Source organism: Microtus oregoni, unplaced genomic scaffold (assembly GCF_018167655.1).
Source record: "Microtus oregoni isolate MIOR12 unplaced genomic scaffold, Mior012 000027F_ref0000203, whole genome shotgun sequence".
Classification (NCBI taxonomy): Eukaryota; Metazoa; Chordata; class Mammalia; order Rodentia; family Cricetidae; genus Microtus; species Microtus oregoni.
Genome location: NW_024543086.1, coordinates 34032019 through 34048002, shown reverse-complemented (window position 1 = coordinate 34048002; position 15984 = coordinate 34032019). Strand labels below are relative to the sequence as shown.

At 54.3% G+C, this 15984-nt stretch overlaps 1 protein-coding gene across 4 annotated transcripts; it reads left to right on the top strand.

Moving 5' to 3' along the window:
* The first annotated feature begins 1342 nt into the window (after nt 1-1342).
* Inppl1 (inositol polyphosphate phosphatase like 1) lies at nt 1343-15522 on the top strand. Of its 4 annotated transcripts, none has more exons than XM_041676193.1 (29): nt 1343-1635; nt 2596-2972; nt 5544-5607; nt 5694-5844; nt 6361-6481; nt 6710-6850; nt 6937-7030; nt 7135-7224; nt 7326-7424; nt 7527-7677; nt 7755-7861; nt 8170-8272; nt 8363-8559; nt 8818-8935; nt 9209-9305; nt 9579-9717; nt 9823-9922; nt 10022-10110; nt 10384-10465; nt 10593-10682; nt 11046-11159; nt 11261-11349; nt 11742-11829; nt 11922-12077; nt 12325-12403; nt 12494-12634; nt 13549-14215; nt 14463-14596; nt 14707-15522. In XM_041676193.1, exons 2-29 carry the CDS (start codon nt 2791-2793, stop codon nt 14795-14797), a joined length of 3774 nt encoding a protein of 1257 aa, XP_041532127.1. In that variant the 5' UTR covers nt 1343-1635; nt 2596-2790; the 3' UTR covers nt 14798-15522. The 4 variants fall into 4 exon arrangements, with proteins under 4 accessions (XP_041532127.1, XP_041532126.1, XP_041532128.1 ...); XM_041676192.1 differs by lacking the exon at nt 1343-1635 and adding an exon at nt 1742-1832; XM_041676194.1 differs by lacking the exons at nt 1343-1635; nt 14463-14596 and adding an exon at nt 1742-1832.
* Nucleotides 15523-15984: the final 462 nt, after the last annotated feature.

Genomic DNA, 15984 nt, shown 5'->3' with positions numbered 1-15984 from the left:
GTGGTGGCGCACGCCTTTAATCCCAGCACTTGGGAGGCAGAGGCAGGTGGATCTCTGGGAGTTCGAGACCAGCCTGGTCTACAAGAGCTAGTTCCAGGACAGGCTCCAAAGCCACAGAGAAACCCTGTCTCGAAAAACCAAAACACAAACAAAAAAAAATTACATTTGTATTTATTCGGGGGGTGTGCACGTGTGCGGCTGCATGGGTGTCTTGACACAGCTGTAAAGTCGGGACAACATGCAGGAGCTCTCTCCTTCCAACACCTGGGTCCCTGGGATTCAATTTAACTTCTTAGCACCTTTACCTGCTAAGCCGTCTCATCCCAAAGACCCAATCTTTAGCAGCCTGTTCTCGTGGGGGCTGTAGATAGTGATTTTGGAGAGTTGTTACAGCTTTTTTCTCTTCCTCCTTGTTCTTTGCTTCGAGGCCGGATCTCCTATGTATGTAGCCTTGGGTGGCTGAAACTCTAGACCAAGAAAGCTGCTTATAAAGTAAGAGATAGAGTAGGGAGAGATAGGTAGGGATGGTGCTTCTGCCTCCTGAGACAGTAAGACCCCTGTTTGCTGAGTCATTGCACACCTCCAGGATCTGAGCTTGAGTTGATTTCTGGGCCTGCTGTGCCCTCTCTTCCTCCATTGGGAACTTCTCTAACTCCACATCCCTACGACAGTTACTCTCTGTGAGGTACAGGTATGAGACCAATACACCAGTTGTTGGGGCTAGAGCCTAAATTGCAGATCCATAGTCTAGGTCTCTGGCCGTAACACCAGGGTGCCCCTGACAGGAGGCACACCTAAAGTTCCTCACGGGAAAAGGGGCAGGAGGAGTTGGATACAGATTGGAGGATGAGTGTTTTTATTTAAGCCCTGGCAGGACCAGAGAAACAGGTAGGTGGGTAGAGGATCTCTGCTATTGTAGTTATCTGGTCAGGAAGGCCCCCACAGACCTTCTCTTCACGTCGTCCACGCTTTGTTCCAGGCTGGGTTCAGCCAACACACCTTCGAAACAGAGGAAACTCCACAGGGCTGACCCCGGGCTGGGTCAACAGGTTCAATTTACCAAAGCGAAAGTACTCTCCTAGATTAAAGGGATGCTCAGGCAGTCTCCCGGGAGTTGGAGGCTGAAGACGAACGGCTGGAGGCCTGCGCCTTTAAGGAACTAGGGGGCAGAGGGGCGGGGCAGGAAGAGAAATCCCGGGAGACTCCATCACCGTCCAGGTCTTTTTTTAGGGGGAAAATGGGGCGGGCTAGAGCCCCGTTTGGGTTCCGCCCCATCTTCTCCCGCCGCTCCCCCTTTCCGCCCCAGGGGTGGGAGGATGGGAGGTCGCGGCGACCGGGGTCTCCGGAGCTCCCCGCTCGCACCTGGCCCGCCAAGTCGCAAGTTTGTTGACTCGGAGGGAGTAGCCGAGGCGGGGGCGGTGCTAATAATACCGTTCAGTCCCCAGTCGCGCTTTACAGTTTACACAGCTGTCACCTTCTTTACTCCTTAATTAATAATAAAAATAGCCGCCGTCCGGGAGCGCCCGCAGCGGGCCAGGCCGGAGCTTTTAAGGCAGAGCCTCCACGAGTCCGCCCTCGGAACGCTACCCCAGTTGTCGGGAGCCGGGACGCGGGGAGACCCGAGAGCGGCCCGAGGTCACTCTGCGGGCGCGGCGCGGGGACCGGGACGCGGGCGGGCGAGGCGGGGCGCGGGGCAGTCCGGGCTCCGGGGGCGGGGCTCGGGCGGGGCGGAAGGCGCGGGGTGCGCGGTGGCGGCGGATGGCCATCTTAAGTGGCCTCGGGGAGTCCGGGACGTCTTTCCCCGGCTAGGAGTCACCCGAGTCGCCCCAGAGGTGCGGCCTGTGCGAGGCGGCCGAGGCACTGGGACTTAAGGGAGCTTTTTTTCTAGATGGTCTGGAGGGGTACCCCCGGTCTAGGACTGCGGGTGTGGGGCGTGGTGCCAGGGAACTTGGCGGGGATGGGGGAAGGGCTCTGCCAGGCTTGGAGGGCCTGCGGGGACCCGTGCGTGTGGAACTTGAGGATATTGGACCGCGTGCGTGTGCGTGTGTAATCGGATCTCCTTGGATGGGGTCTTGTGTTATGTGTCAGGGACCGGAGTTTAGGGGTTCAGGTCGAAGGGGCTCTGATCGTGATCCCCCACAAGAGTTGGGGGAACTTGTACGCATAGATGATAGGGATATTTGTTGGAGAGATTCATCCCGGTGCCTTCCTTTGAGAACCCTGATTCCGCAAAGCTGTGGGGGTGCCGAGTAGAAAGGACGTGTAGTAGAATCAGACTGTTATAGGGATTAAGGGTCATCTCATTGCGAATAGTTGGAAGGGTTTAATTCACCGGGATCTGGGACTCTCAAATTGTCCCGGACTGGGTCCGGGGAACTGGATCTTCTTGAGGTGGGGGGACAAGATAATTGCGGGGTTTGGGGAGGTGCGAGCCCTGTAGGACTTGTGGGGGCATCGTCCTTGCTGAGAGGTTGGGGGCAGGGGCGGCCTGGGCCCTCGGCCGAGTAGAGGGGGGAGGGGACCGGCAGGCTCGTAGTGTCGCTCCTGCCCCTCCCCCGCCGCCTCTGAACAAACTTTTCTTTCTTTCTCTTCAAGTTGGGGCCGGCGCTGCTGGCGGCGGCTGCTGCGCTGAGTTCGAGGCGGCCGGTGCGGCCAGGCGTAGAGCCTCGATCTCGGGCTGGTGGATCCTCAGGCCCGGGACCCGGGCACGGCCCCAGCCTCGACTCCAAGCTTCCCCGGGCGGATGGCGCGGGGCGGCAGGCATCGGCGGCGCTGAGCCCTAGGCGGGCCATGGCCTCGGTGTGTGGGGCGCCGGGCCCCGGGGGCGCGCTGGGAAGCCCGGCCCCTGCCTGGTATCACCGCGACTTGAGCCGCGCTGCTGCGGAGGAGCTGCTGGCTCGGGCGGGCCGCGATGGCAGCTTCCTGGTGCGAGACAGCGAGAGCGTGGCGGGGGCCTTCGCACTCTGCGTCCTGTGAGTAGGGCGGGTTATGCCGGAGTGTTCCTTGGTGGTGGTGGTAATCGTGGTAGTGGGGAGACTGGAGCTGTGGGGCTGCAGCCCCGCCTCCACCCGAGAGGAGACCTTGACTTTCTTGCTGGGTGGAGGAAGGAGACAGGGAAGCACTTCCTGCTGTCTGAGAGCAGTTTCTGGAGCCTGAGGCCAGAGTTCTTAAGCCCAGGGTGGGTGTGATAGGAAGAAATGCTGGCAGTCTGTGGCTTAGACTGCCCGTGCGTCAGATGCACGGGGGAAAGAATGCTTGTTTCCCGTGCGTGCAGTTCTTTTAAAAACACTTAGTGGTAGGCAGTAGGGGGCAGAGGGATCAGTGTTTGGATGCCCAGCAATTCCTTAGGAGTTTGCGGCTGTATATGGTTCTGGGGTAGGGTGGAATAGTGGGTGTTGAGAGGACTTGGGGAGGCAGCAGGGTGAAGCTGTGTGGAAAGCACTTTCATTTCAGGAATCAATGAGTGAGTCTTGGCTTTGGATTGAGCTCTAGTTAATTGGCCATGAATGAGTGCTGAGTGTAAGCTAGACTTGGCAGGCTTTTTAGTGGGCCTGGTACTGTGGCTGTACCTGGTAGCTGTGTGTGTTTTTCAGTTTTGCAGTGTTTTTTTTTTTGTTTTTTTTTTTTTTGAGACAAGGTTTCTTCTGTGTAGCCTTGGCTGTCCTCACTTTGTAGACCAGCTGACCTTGAACTCAGATACCCACCTGCCTCTGCCTCCCAAGTGCTAAACTGTACTCCCTGCTCCACAGTTCAACACTGAGTGGCCTCTGTAGGAAGCGTCAGGCACTGCTGTGTTGAGGTCTTGTGAGAACACTTCCTCTGTCCTCCCCACATCGTCTACCCCCCACATCTTTGGGAATACACTGGCCCAGCCTACAGGGACCATTTTTGATTTTCACACTTGGGATGGGGCTGTGGGTATTTGGTGGATAGAAGCAGAGATGCTGCTACATATCTGGCAGTAACTAAGACAACAAAGGATTATGGGGTTCCAACCGCTAGTAGTGCAGACACTGAGGACTCTGGCCAAGACAGTTGACCTGCTGAGTGAGGGGTCCTATAAATCTCAGCTTTTGCAAAGTCAGAGGCCCACTCAGTGTGGAGAGACGAAAGCCAGATATCTTATGCCCAAGAAAATCTCAAGAGTCCTGCCTCCTAGCCACCTCTAAACAGATCCCTTAATTAGGGAGGGGACAGGGGCAGGTGCTGGATCAGCTGTCCGAGTGGGAGGGGACAGCTGCAGCCCTAGTCTGGTTGAGGAACTATTGTCCCAATGAAGAGAGATCCTGGTTCCATTGTCAGGAGAAGGCATTTGGGGATGTAGGGGTTTTGTGTGTGGAGGAGGGATAGCATTCAGGAGCCTGGCAGAAGGGATCAGAAGTGGGCGGATTTCTTAGGCTTCTCAAATCCATGCTTACCTATATACACAACACGTGTACACAAATAACATCCAAGGCACACCCCTGCCCTGCAGACAAACTGGCTTCTGCCCTGCCCTGGTTTTAGGTACTAGCCAGTAGTATTGCCTTTTGTTTGTTCTAGGACCTTGAGTAAATAATTTTTCCTTTTGAACCCCAGTTTTCTCATCTTGAAAATGGAAATATTAGTATCTACAGTGTGAATTCGAAATGTGGGGTGCATAACACAGTCAGGGTTTGGCTATTAGGGTGTATTATTGTTATAAGCACAGCTCCAGACACCACCAAGTGACTCCCCTAACTCAGGTAGGCTAGCTTTAGAGAGAAAATGACCTTGTGGTGTTTGGTCCTCTCTGGAGCTTGCACCTGCTTCTGCCCAGCATGGACAGAGACCCCAGTACCTCTTTGAGGTGTGGAGGCCAAAGAAGCCTTCCATCCCCCACTTAGTATGTGTCTGGATCAGCTGTTACCTGCTCAGCTGCCGCCGCCATCTGTCAGCACCCCTCTTGGCTTGGGGTTTCTAGAAGCTGAGAATTCCGTAGGGATCCATCCCCCTTGGGTCATTCCAGTTTTCTGATGCTTGAGAAAAACAGAAACCAAAGCCCTAGGTTGATGCCCCCACAATCCCCTGTAAAACTGCCCCTGGCAATCCAGCTCCAGTGGAGCCAGACACCAGCATAAACAGACAAAGCCTTACATGTGTGTTAGCACATTGCCCATGCATGCAGATAGGCGCTAACCAGGCTTCTGAGGACTTTTACTCTGGCGGGGGGCCCAGACTGCTACCACAGCTCAGAGGAGCTGTTTAGACAGCTGTAGAGGCCACAAAAGAGCTAGCTGCCTGTTGCTTCTCAGGCCCTGCAGTGGGTGGGTGTGGAGGCTGTGTAGGTCTGAGAGTGGGGAGGGGGCCTGGTTAGTCCTGCTCCTGTGGACAATACTAAGAGGGTGGAAGTTGGGTGCACCGTCATTAACCCTGTGCAGCCTGGACAAGTGGTTTTAGAGAACCCAAGCTGAGGGCCAGAGGCTGAGCCTAGTGACAGGAGTAAGTAGGAAGAAGGAGAAGAAATCGTTGCTATTCAGACTCCAGCCTGGGGCTGACAGGTTCTGGTCCCTGCTTTGCACTAGGTATCAAAAGCATGTGCACACATACCGCATTCTGCCAGATGGAGAGGACTTCCTGGCTGTGCAGGTAGGAGCTCAGACCGTGACCTCTAATTTTGGTTTAGCCTCGGGCTTGGGGACCTGCTGGCTGACGCTGCCATCCTTGTTCTTCAGACCTCACAGGGTGTCCCTGTGCGCCGATTCCAGACCCTGGGTGAGCTGATAGGGCTGTACGCTCAACCCAACCAGGGTCTTGTTTGTGCCCTGCTGCTGCCCGTGGAGGGGGAGAGAGAGCCAGACCCACCTGACGATCGAGACGCCTCAGGTATTGTTTCTCCTACAGCTGGAGAAATCCCTTGGACTGGGGAGGTGGCTCAGTGGGTGTCAGGATGAGAGTGGGGTTCAGATCCCCAGAACCCACATAAAAGGTGGGAAGGTGTGGTAGCCTTGGGCAGGGAATCCTTCAGTTTATAAATAAGGTGAAGTGTGATGGAGGAAGCCACTCAATATCAATCTTAAGCGTAGATGTGCGCACGCACGTACGCACACACACTCTCTCTCTCTCTCTCTCTCTCTCTCTCACACACACACACACACACACACACACACACACACACACACACACACGGGCGCGCTAACATGTATTCACATGCTTGCAAAGGAGAAAAGAAAATCCTCTCCTTGCCAGGCCTGACTCTCCCTGTTTCTTCCCATCCCTACCTCCTTGAAGGCCTACTCTCCCTGACCATGTCTTCTTGTCCGTGGACGTTTCTGACAGCCCTGGCAGATCCCTGTCATATAACATGGTCTCAACTGCTGTCCCACTGTTCCCTGTCCACAGATGTGGAGGATGAGAAGCCCCCACTGCCACCACGCTCTGGCTCTACGAGCATTTCTGCCCCTGTTGGGCCCAGCAGCCCCCTGCAACCCCCTGAGACTCCTACAACTCCAGCAGCTGAGAGGTAAGACCCTCCCAGTCCCCTCTGCTGAGCAGGAAGTCCCTTCTCTAAGAATTGTTTCCCCATTTGACTGTCCAAGCCCCCCTCCTGGGACCCCATCCCATCTCAGTTCCAGAGACAGAAACTCTGGCATATTCCCCTCTAGCTGCCTCCAGTACTTGATGTGCTGGATGGAGCAGGGGTGCTTTGGCAGTCAGGAGGACCGCCTCTGACTCTGGTCTCTCTTGGAAGCACCCCCAATGGGCTCAGCACTGTGTCACATGAGTATCTGAAGGGCAGCTACGGGCTGGACCTGGAGGCTGTACGAGGCGGAGCCAGCAGTTTGCCCCACCTGACCCGTACCCTTGTCACTTCATGCCGAAGGCTGCACAGGTATTGAATGTGGAAATGCTACGCTCAATGCCATGTTCCCTGAGTGACGGTTAGGGTACATAGTCTGACTTCTGTGTCTCCCCTAGTGAAGTAGACAAGGTCCTGTCAGGTCTGGAGATCCTGTCAAAGGTGTTTGACCAGCAGAGCTCACCCATGGTGACTCGCCTTCTGCAGCAGCAGGTGGGACTGGAGGGAGGCCTCCAGGAGGTGGGGCATACCTTGGAGCTGTACATGGGCCTTCTGCTTAGGAACTTTGTCTACCACCCTTATTTTTCTCCCCTCAGAGCTTACCACAGACTGGAGAGCAAGAGTTGGAGAGCCTTGTGCTAAAGTTGTCTGTGCTGAAGGACTTCCTGTCAGGCATCCAGAAGAAGGTGGACTGTCCTGCCCTTACTTGCCCTTGCAGACACTTACCCAGCATCCTGGGCCCTGCACTGTACATTGTCTCCTTACCTCACTTTCCCTACCCCTCCAGGCCCTAAAGGCACTGCAGGACATGAGCTCCACAGCACCCCCTGCTCCACTGCAGCCTCCCACACGAAAGGCCAAGACCATCCCTGTGCAGGCCTTTGAGGTACATGGCAGGCGGGGCCACACAGCGCAGAAGGCGCTGGAGGCGAAGGGGGCACCATCCGTCTAAGGTTTTGTCGGCAGCCTTTCCATTACTGTCTTACAGGTGAAGCTAGATGTGACACTGGGTGATCTGACCAAGATTGGGAAGTCCCAGAAGTTCACACTGAGCGTGGATGTGGAGGGTGGGAGGCTGGTGCTGCTGAGGAGACAGCGGGACTCCCAGGAGGACTGGACGACCTTCACACATGACCGAAGTGAGCTAGAGGCAGAGTTGGGAGAGGTGGGCAGCTTGATGGCACAGGTTTGTGTGACTCCTCTTTCGTTCCCCCAGTCCGCCAGCTCATTAAATCCCAGCGCGTGCAGAACAAGTTGGGTGTTGTGTTTGAAAAGGAGAAAGATCGGACCCAGCGCAAGGACTTCATCTTTGTCAGTGCCCGGGTGAGTTGCTGCCTGTGCCAGGGTATTGGGGGCTACTGGAGTGTCCAGAGGATATCTCCTACTGGAATATGAGGTACGGGCCTGTTGCTTTTGGTAGGGCGTATATTGACAATAGGTAGCCCGAGGTTGGATTCAAGTACTCGTTTTTGATCAGTATTCAGGAAGCAATTGCTAGTGTTTTCATAGTGTGTGTGCGGTGGGAAGAACTCAGGATACCTGCCACAAATTGGGGCGTCCCCGTGGAAGGGACTGGTGAGTGCGTACTGCCCGTGACTGGCTGCTATGTTCCCCCCTGCCCCTGCCCCCAGAAGCGGGAAGCCTTCTGCCAGCTTCTGCAGCTCATGAAGAACAAGCATTCCAAGCAGGATGAGCCAGACATGATCTCTGTCTTCATAGGCACCTGGAACATGGGTCAGGCCCGGGGTTATAGTTGGGGAGGAGGCTGGCCTGGGACTGGGGCATGACCCACACTCCTCTAATTCTTGCTGCCCCCCTCTCTAGGAAGTGTACCACCTCCAAAAAATGTGACATCTTGGTTCACATCAAAGGGACTGGGGAAGGCCCTGGATGAGGTCACAGTGACTATACCCCATGATATCTATGTCTTTGGGACCCAGGAGAACTCAGTGGGTGACAGAGAGTGGCTGGATCTGTTGCGTGGGGGCCTCAAGGAGCTCACAGATCTGGACTACCGCCCGGTGAGAGGGCTATCTTTCCTGATCTCGTGTTCCCACAGACCTGTGTTTTCTGTTTGATTTCTTGGCTGGCTCTGGGGAGTGCTGTTCACATGAATTTTCCTCAAAGTCCTGATGTTTCTTTTGGGAGACTAAAGTTGAATTTTATGAGTTATTCATGCCATGGGAAGGGATGCTGTTCTTGTTTACAGTGTAGATGATAGGCCGCGGAATGCAGCCAGAGACCTTGACTTGGGCCAGCATCACCCGTTCTTCCCGTAGATTGCCATGCAGTCACTGTGGAATATCAAGGTGGCAGTGCTGGTCAAGCCAGAGCACGAGAACCGCATCAGCCACGTCAGCACTTCCAGTGTGAAGACTGGCATCGCCAACACCCTGGGTGAGCAGGAGTAGGCGCGAGGGTCCTTTTCAAGGTCCCCCCTTCTGCCTGGTTTCAGTTTTCTCTCATATGAGACACTTTGAACTTCGTATGTTCTCATTCTAAATCTCTCCCAGCCCCAACGGAGACTCCTAGTGAAGGTGTGTGTGCTCGTGCGTGTCTGTCTGTCTGTTCTGGGAAGGAAGGATGCTGACTGCTGTTTGGAGGGATAGGGACAGTTGGGATTCCTCTTTATGTGGTCCCTCTTCAGCCTTCTTTTTCTTGTCCTGACAGGGAACAAGGGAGCTGTGGGTGTTTCCTTCATGTTCAATGGCACTTCATTTGGCTTCGTGAATTGCCATCTCACTTCAGGAAATGAGAAGACTACCCGGTGAGAGACTTTTCTCATATCTCTTTTCTTATCCTCCTGTTTCCTGAAACCCTTTTCCCATTGCCCAGCCTTTGACTTCTCTCGTTCCTGTTCCTAGAGACCTCCCATCTTCTTAGGACCCCTCTTGTCTATGCCTGACCGTGGCCTTGTCCCTCTCTACTTTCTTCATCCGTAGGGACCCTCAACCCTGCCCATCCCTGACCCCAACGACTATCACTTTTATGTTCTGCCTCCTTTCTGACTCTGGATATCTGCCTTGCCCCTCTACTGTAGGCGTAACCAGAACTACCTAGACATTCTGCGTCTGCTCTCGTTGGGTGATCGGCAGCTCAGTGCCTTTGACATCTCTCTGCGATTTACTCATCTCTTCTGGTTTGGGGACCTTAACTACCGCCTAGACATGGATATCCAGGTGCCAGCAGGGCCCAGAGGGTGGCTGTAAAGGAGGGCATTGGGAGGGAGGCTTGCGTGGTTCTCCTTGAGAGGCAAGCCTCTGGCGTTTGTATCTGCACCCCAGGAGATCCTGAACTACATTAGTAGGAGAGAGTTTGAGCCCCTGCTCAGGGTGGACCAGCTCAACCTGGAGCGGGAGAAGCACAAGGTCTTCCTTCGATTCAGTGAGTGAGGGCCTGGTGATGGTCAGTGATGACCCCGGGGCTTGAAATACACCCGGGTCCTTGGAGCCATGGACTTCATGTGTCCTCTGCTCTCTTTAGGCGAGGAGGAGATATCTTTCCCACCCACCTACCGTTATGAGCGGGGCTCCAGGGACACATATGCTTGGCACAAGCAGAAGCCAACGGGGGTGAGTGAAAAATATAGATTGGGGGACCCCTCCCTCTGCTTTCCAGGAGTTAGGAAATGGGACGTCAAAGAGCTGGGTCTTGCAATTACTACTTCAGCTTATACGGCTTCCCTGAGGCCTTTGGGGGTGATGTTGGCTATTTTGGGAATCCAAGGAAGAAGGCAGGTGCTGGGTTCAGTAATAGAAGAGGAGTAGGGTTTTGTCAGCTCTGGGTGGAACCCATATTGCAATTCCCAGCTGACGGGGCTAACCACATTGCCACTCCTGTTACAGGTCCGGACCAATGTGCCTTCGTGGTGTGACCGGATTCTATGGAAATCCTATCCTGAAACCCACATCATGTGCAATTCCTATGGTCAGAGCCTTGGGCAAGGATGATGGGAGGCACTGGTGGTCACTGTCCTGCCTCAGCCCTCTTTTGGGAAGTGGTACAGAGACCAGGAATAGTTCTCTTGAGCTCCTATTCCTGTCCCCTTGAATAGGTTGCACTGATGACATCGTCACCAGCGACCATTCTCCTGTGTTTGGAACATTTGAGGTTGGAGTTACTTCCCAGTTCATCTCCAAGAAAGGTGCCTGTCCTGATGTGGAGACGTGTGGGAGGGCCTAGGGATGTGATGGGCTCGATCATCATGTATTTCGGTGTGTTTGTGTGAGTGCAGGGTTGTTTCTGAACCTATGATGTGTGAGGCTGTGTCTGTATCTGTCACACATATGCTCTGAGTATGCCTGCAGGTGTGGTATACCCTCTGACATGAACTTTCCATGCTTGGCATCCCTTTTTGCCCTGGGTTTGGGTTTGTAGATCTCTCTGTTGGCTTAGGACTGGGAGACTGCTTTTTGCCTTATTGTTTGATCTGCCGGGGCCCCTCATTTTCTGTCCTAAGCTCAGTATCCTGACCCTTTTGCTTACAGTTCTTTCTTCGCTCCCTCAGGGCTCTCTAAGACCTCAGACCAGGCCTACATTGAGTTTGAGAGCATTGAGGCCATTGTGAAGACAGCCAGCCGCACCAAGTTCTTCATTGAGTTCTATTCTACCTGCTTGGAAGGTCAGAGGGGGCCATTACTAGCTGTGGGCCAAGAGAGTGGGATGCCGAAGGCTGCTCAGAGTGGTCAGCCCTTCAGCTGGGTCCTCCCACCTTCACCCCAGAGTACAAGAAGAGCTTCGAGAATGACGCTCAGAGCAGTGACAACATCAATTTCCTCAAAGTGCAGTGGTCCTCCCGCCAGCTGCCCACGGTGAGGCTGTAGGAAGGGTCCAGACTTGTAGATAGAGAGGTACAGAGAGTAAGATGTAGAGCAAAGCCTAGCGGGTGTGTGTGCGCTTTTGGACACAAGTAAGGATAGACAGTTGCATCTTTGGGAGCTGTGGGACCAAGTTGTAGATTGTTTATTCATTTGTTTAACAAATACTTTCTGAACCTTTGATAAATGTCTAGTACTGTCCATTGATGGCACAGAAAATTAATTAAAGTTATGTTAAATGATATTAAAGGCCATGCAGGGCTGTGTCTTTAAGAGTGAGCATGAACAAGCCTTAGGGCAAGGGGTGAGTGGGGCCCCGATTGCTGTGGGAAGGGCATGGTGGGTGTTTAGGGCACAGCTCCTCATTGGGCCTCTTTGTTCCTCAGCTTAAGCCAATTCTGGCTGACATCGAGTACCTGCAGGACCAGCATCTCCTGCTCACAGTCAAGTCCATGGATGGCTATGAATCCTATGGTGAGGGACAAGAGGTACCCAGGGGTACAGGGAACCAGGTAGCACCTTAGAAACGCCTGGCAATTTGTTGGTGTGTTGTATCTCCTCCTCAGGAGAGTGTGTGGTCGCGCTCAAATCCATGATCGGCAGCACGGCCCAGCAGTTCCTGACCTTCCTGTCCCACCGCGGAGAGGAGACAGGCAACATCCGTGGCTCCATGAAGGTGCGGGTGCCCACAGAGCGCTTGGGCACCCGTGAGCGGCTCTATGGTGGGGGCTCCATTGGGCAGGGTGTGGGGCATGCGAGGTGGTGGTGTGAGCCAGGTGTAGGAGGGGTAGACCCAGGGTGGGCAGCAAGCTGGAGTCTTGTGGTACTCGAAGGTTCTGCAGCTATGACTGAGTGGGTCTGCCCTGAGGGTCAGCTGGGAAGGGACTAGATACTCCGAGTGCCCGTTACTATTCCTAGGACCCAGGTCCCCAAGTCCTTGCTACGTTTCCCTTCTCTGTGTTTTCCCAGAATGGATCAGCATTGATAAAGATGAAACAGGAGCCAAAAGCAAGGTTCCTTCAGTGTCCCGAGGCAGCCAGGAACACAGGTGAGCTAGGGTTATGCCGAGTATCACACGAAGGACACTTGGGAGCTCCTGGCAGCTCCATATCATCTTCCTTCTCTGTCCTCCCGGCAGATCTGGGAGCCGCAAGCCAGCTTCCACAGAGGCCCCCTGTCCACTCTCCAAGTTATTTGAAGAGCCTGAAAAGCCACCACCAACTGGCAGGCCCCCAGCCCCTCCCCGAGCGGCCCCTAGAGAGGAGCCCTTGAACCCCAGGTGAGAGGAGAAGCTTGCTATCCCCTGACGCTGCTGTAGTCCATTGCTGTGCCTGTAATCTCAGTGTTTGGAGATGGGGCAGGAGGATTAGGTGTTCACAGTCATTTTCAGCTACAAATGAATGCAACAACCAAAAGAAACAAACAAAAACAAACAAAGCCTGAAGTTGTTTGGAGAAGGCCCCAGCTCACCCTGAGATTTCTCAGAGTCCACGCTACGAGGCTGTACCTAACGAAAGATCCCACTGGAAATGGTTCATTGCCAAAAGTCTGACAAATGCTTCTTTCCGGGCTATTTTTAGTTTCCGATAGTTTGTGCCGTGTCCATAAGTATTAGCAAAGGTTCTGAGGATGTGGATAGGAAAGTTTAATAAGTCATCCAAACCTAATGGGCCTGGAGACTTCCTCCCACATAGCAATGTCCTGGACCTGGGTATCTTGGCATACACCACTCTCGGAACCCAGAAAGACTAAGGCAGGAGGATTGAGAATTGGAGGTTAACCTGGGCTAAATCGTGAGGGTTTGTCTAATGGGGAACTAGCAGGTAAAACGCCAACCTGAACCTGGGTAGGATTCTGCAGGAGGGTACTCACCTGTTCCTGGAGGCTTTCTGATCTCTTTGGTCACCCTTACCAGATGCTTTTATCACCCATTCCACCCATTTCCACTCAAGTTTCAGTCATAAAAGCATAAAAGATCTGAGAATGAGCAAGTGAGGAGGGTTAGGGCTTTGCCTTCCACACTCACCCTCCCATCTTAGAGATCAGGAAATCAAGAGCTCAGAGTGAGCCAGTGACTTCTCAAGGTCATGTGCTCCTCTGGGACCAGGACCCTGGTCGCTTTTCCCCAGCTCCCTCCCCTGTACCCCATTGTCTTCACTTTGGGTCCTGAAAGTTTTCCTGCTCCCAAACTAGGTTGAAGCCAGAGGGGACAGCTGAGCTGGAAGGCGTGGCAGCTCCTCCACCCAAGAACAGCTTCAATAACCCTGCCTACTATGTCCTGGAAGGGGTCCCCCATCAGCTGCTGCCCCTGGAGCCACCTTCACTTGCCAGGGCCCCTGTCCTACCTGCCACCAAGAACAAAGTGGCCATCACAGTGCCTGCTCCACAGCTTGGGCGCCACCGGACCACTCGTGGGGGAGAGGGAAGCTCATCGGATGAGGATTCTGGGGGCACACTGCCTCCTCCAGATTTTCCACCTCCACCACTGCCAGACTCAGCCATCTTCCTGCCTCCTAGCCTGGATCCTTTGTCGGTGCCAGTGGTCAGGGGCCGAAGCGGTGGTGAGGCCCGTGGTCCACCACCTCCCAAGGCCCATCCGAGGCCACCACTACCCCCAGGCACCTCACCTGCCAGTACTTTTTTGGGGGAAGTTGCAAGCGGGGATGACCAGTCTTGCTCAGTACTGCAGATGGCCAAAACACTCAGTGAGGTAGATTATGCTCCTGGGCCTGGACGCTCAGCACTGCTCCCCAGCCCCTTGGAATTGCAGCCTCCTCGAGGGCCCTCCGACTATGGCCGTCCCCTCAGCTTCCCTCCACCCTGCATCCGAGAGAGCATCCAGGAAGACTTGGCAGAGGAGGTGTGTAGACCAGAGCTAGCTGGCTGTGTGTACCTGGTGGGCAGTGTTCCTTCATCCTGTCACTCAACTCACTGGTGTCCACAGCTCCCTTTGCTTGTAGCTGGATAATGGGCCTTTTGGGGGGGGCACATGGACCAGCTTCATTCCTTGCCTTTCTCCTTAGAGCACGGGTAGAATGTGACTGTTTGCATGTGTTTCTGTGAGGAGCCACCCTTAGTTCTCCCCCTAACATGCTGTATTCCCTCAGGCTCCGTGCCCGCAGGGCGGGCGGGCCAGCGGGCTGGGAGAGGCGGGCATGGGTGCCTGGCTGCGGGCCATCGGTTTGGAACGCTATGAGGAGGGCCTGGTGCACAATGGCTGGGACGACCTGGAGTTTCTCAGGTGGGGGCGGGGCTGGAGGTGGATAGGGTGGGGTGTCTGGCCTCAAGGGTGGGATTGCGGGGGCGCTAGGACCTCCTATCCCATCTCCCAACTTCTCTTAACTCCTGCAGTGATATCACTGAGGAAGACCTGGAGGAAGCTGGGGTGCAGGATCCTGCTCACAAGCGCCTTCTTCTGGACACCCTGCAGCTCAGCAAGTGATAGAGATGCTGCCAAGCTGCAAAAGCAGAGAGGTCTTTCCCGTTTGGGAAGGGCATATGCAACCAGGGGTTAAAAAGTTTGCAGGGGTGTGACAGTGCACCTGTGTCTATTTATTGGGGACCAGTGTTCCCTACTGCCCAATTGTTTGGGATGCTCTAATTAGGACAAAGTGCTCCCCGTCAAGCATTTAGGGCCGGGGTCGGGCAGTTTAGTAGCCTGTGGGGATAATGAAGCACGCTGGCTACTCCGGTGTGGACACCTCCAGCCTCAGGGTGGTACATGGGGTGCAGTTGGGCACATCCTGTTCCCACTTCCATCGATGTTTCCACTTCCCTCGCTCGGACCTGAACCACAGGGCAAGTTCTTCCCTGCAACTCCTACTCTGGGGACTTCGTCCGGAAATGAAGGAAGAGCCCAGAACTGGGCTGGGTTTATTTAAGTTTTTCTGTGTGGGTTTTGGGGAGGGTGGGCACATTAATTTTATTCGGGTGGGGCAGGACCTCGGCCTTAAATGCGAATTTGCGTACTTCTGGCTGCACCTCTGGTCTGTCTTGCCCCGGCCCAGGGAACACGTGGCAGTCTGTGGTAGAGAGGGAGGGAGCCTCCATGGTTGTCACTGCATTGGGGTGGGGGCAGGGTTTTTGCCAACAGTTTATCCCATCTTGGGAACTTGGAAAAGTTGCCAGTTTGGTGTCTTCAATAAATTAAGTTTTATTTGGACTGAGCAAAACCACCTTAATAAATAAGTTTTTTCAAAGAAAGAAAAACTAAGGGAAAAGGAAAACCACTTTGTTCCATTCCTGGATAGCCCTTCTCCTTTGTGTCTATCCTCTGCACCAGACTGGCTAGGGATGGGAGGTGACTCCTTAGGAAATTGGCAGTGGGACCCTTCAGGTTGCTGATTTTAAGGAGTGGCTGGCCCAGGTAGCTGGAAAGTAGGAACTGCCAATTAGTCTTTTTAAGATCCGTTAAGATTGGGCACTGTATGAGGAACGGGAGTAATTTGATCCCGGTTCCGAAGAAAGCCAAGCTAGAAAGGGCTTCTGGGCGCCTTGGGAAAGGTGTAATTTGATCCCGGTTCCGAAGAAAGCCAAGCAAGAAAGGGCTTCTGGGCGCCCTGGAAGGGGGATCCCTGTGTGGGTACTCCTCCGCTGGGTGTTGGTGGGTAAGGACGAGTGACCCTGGCT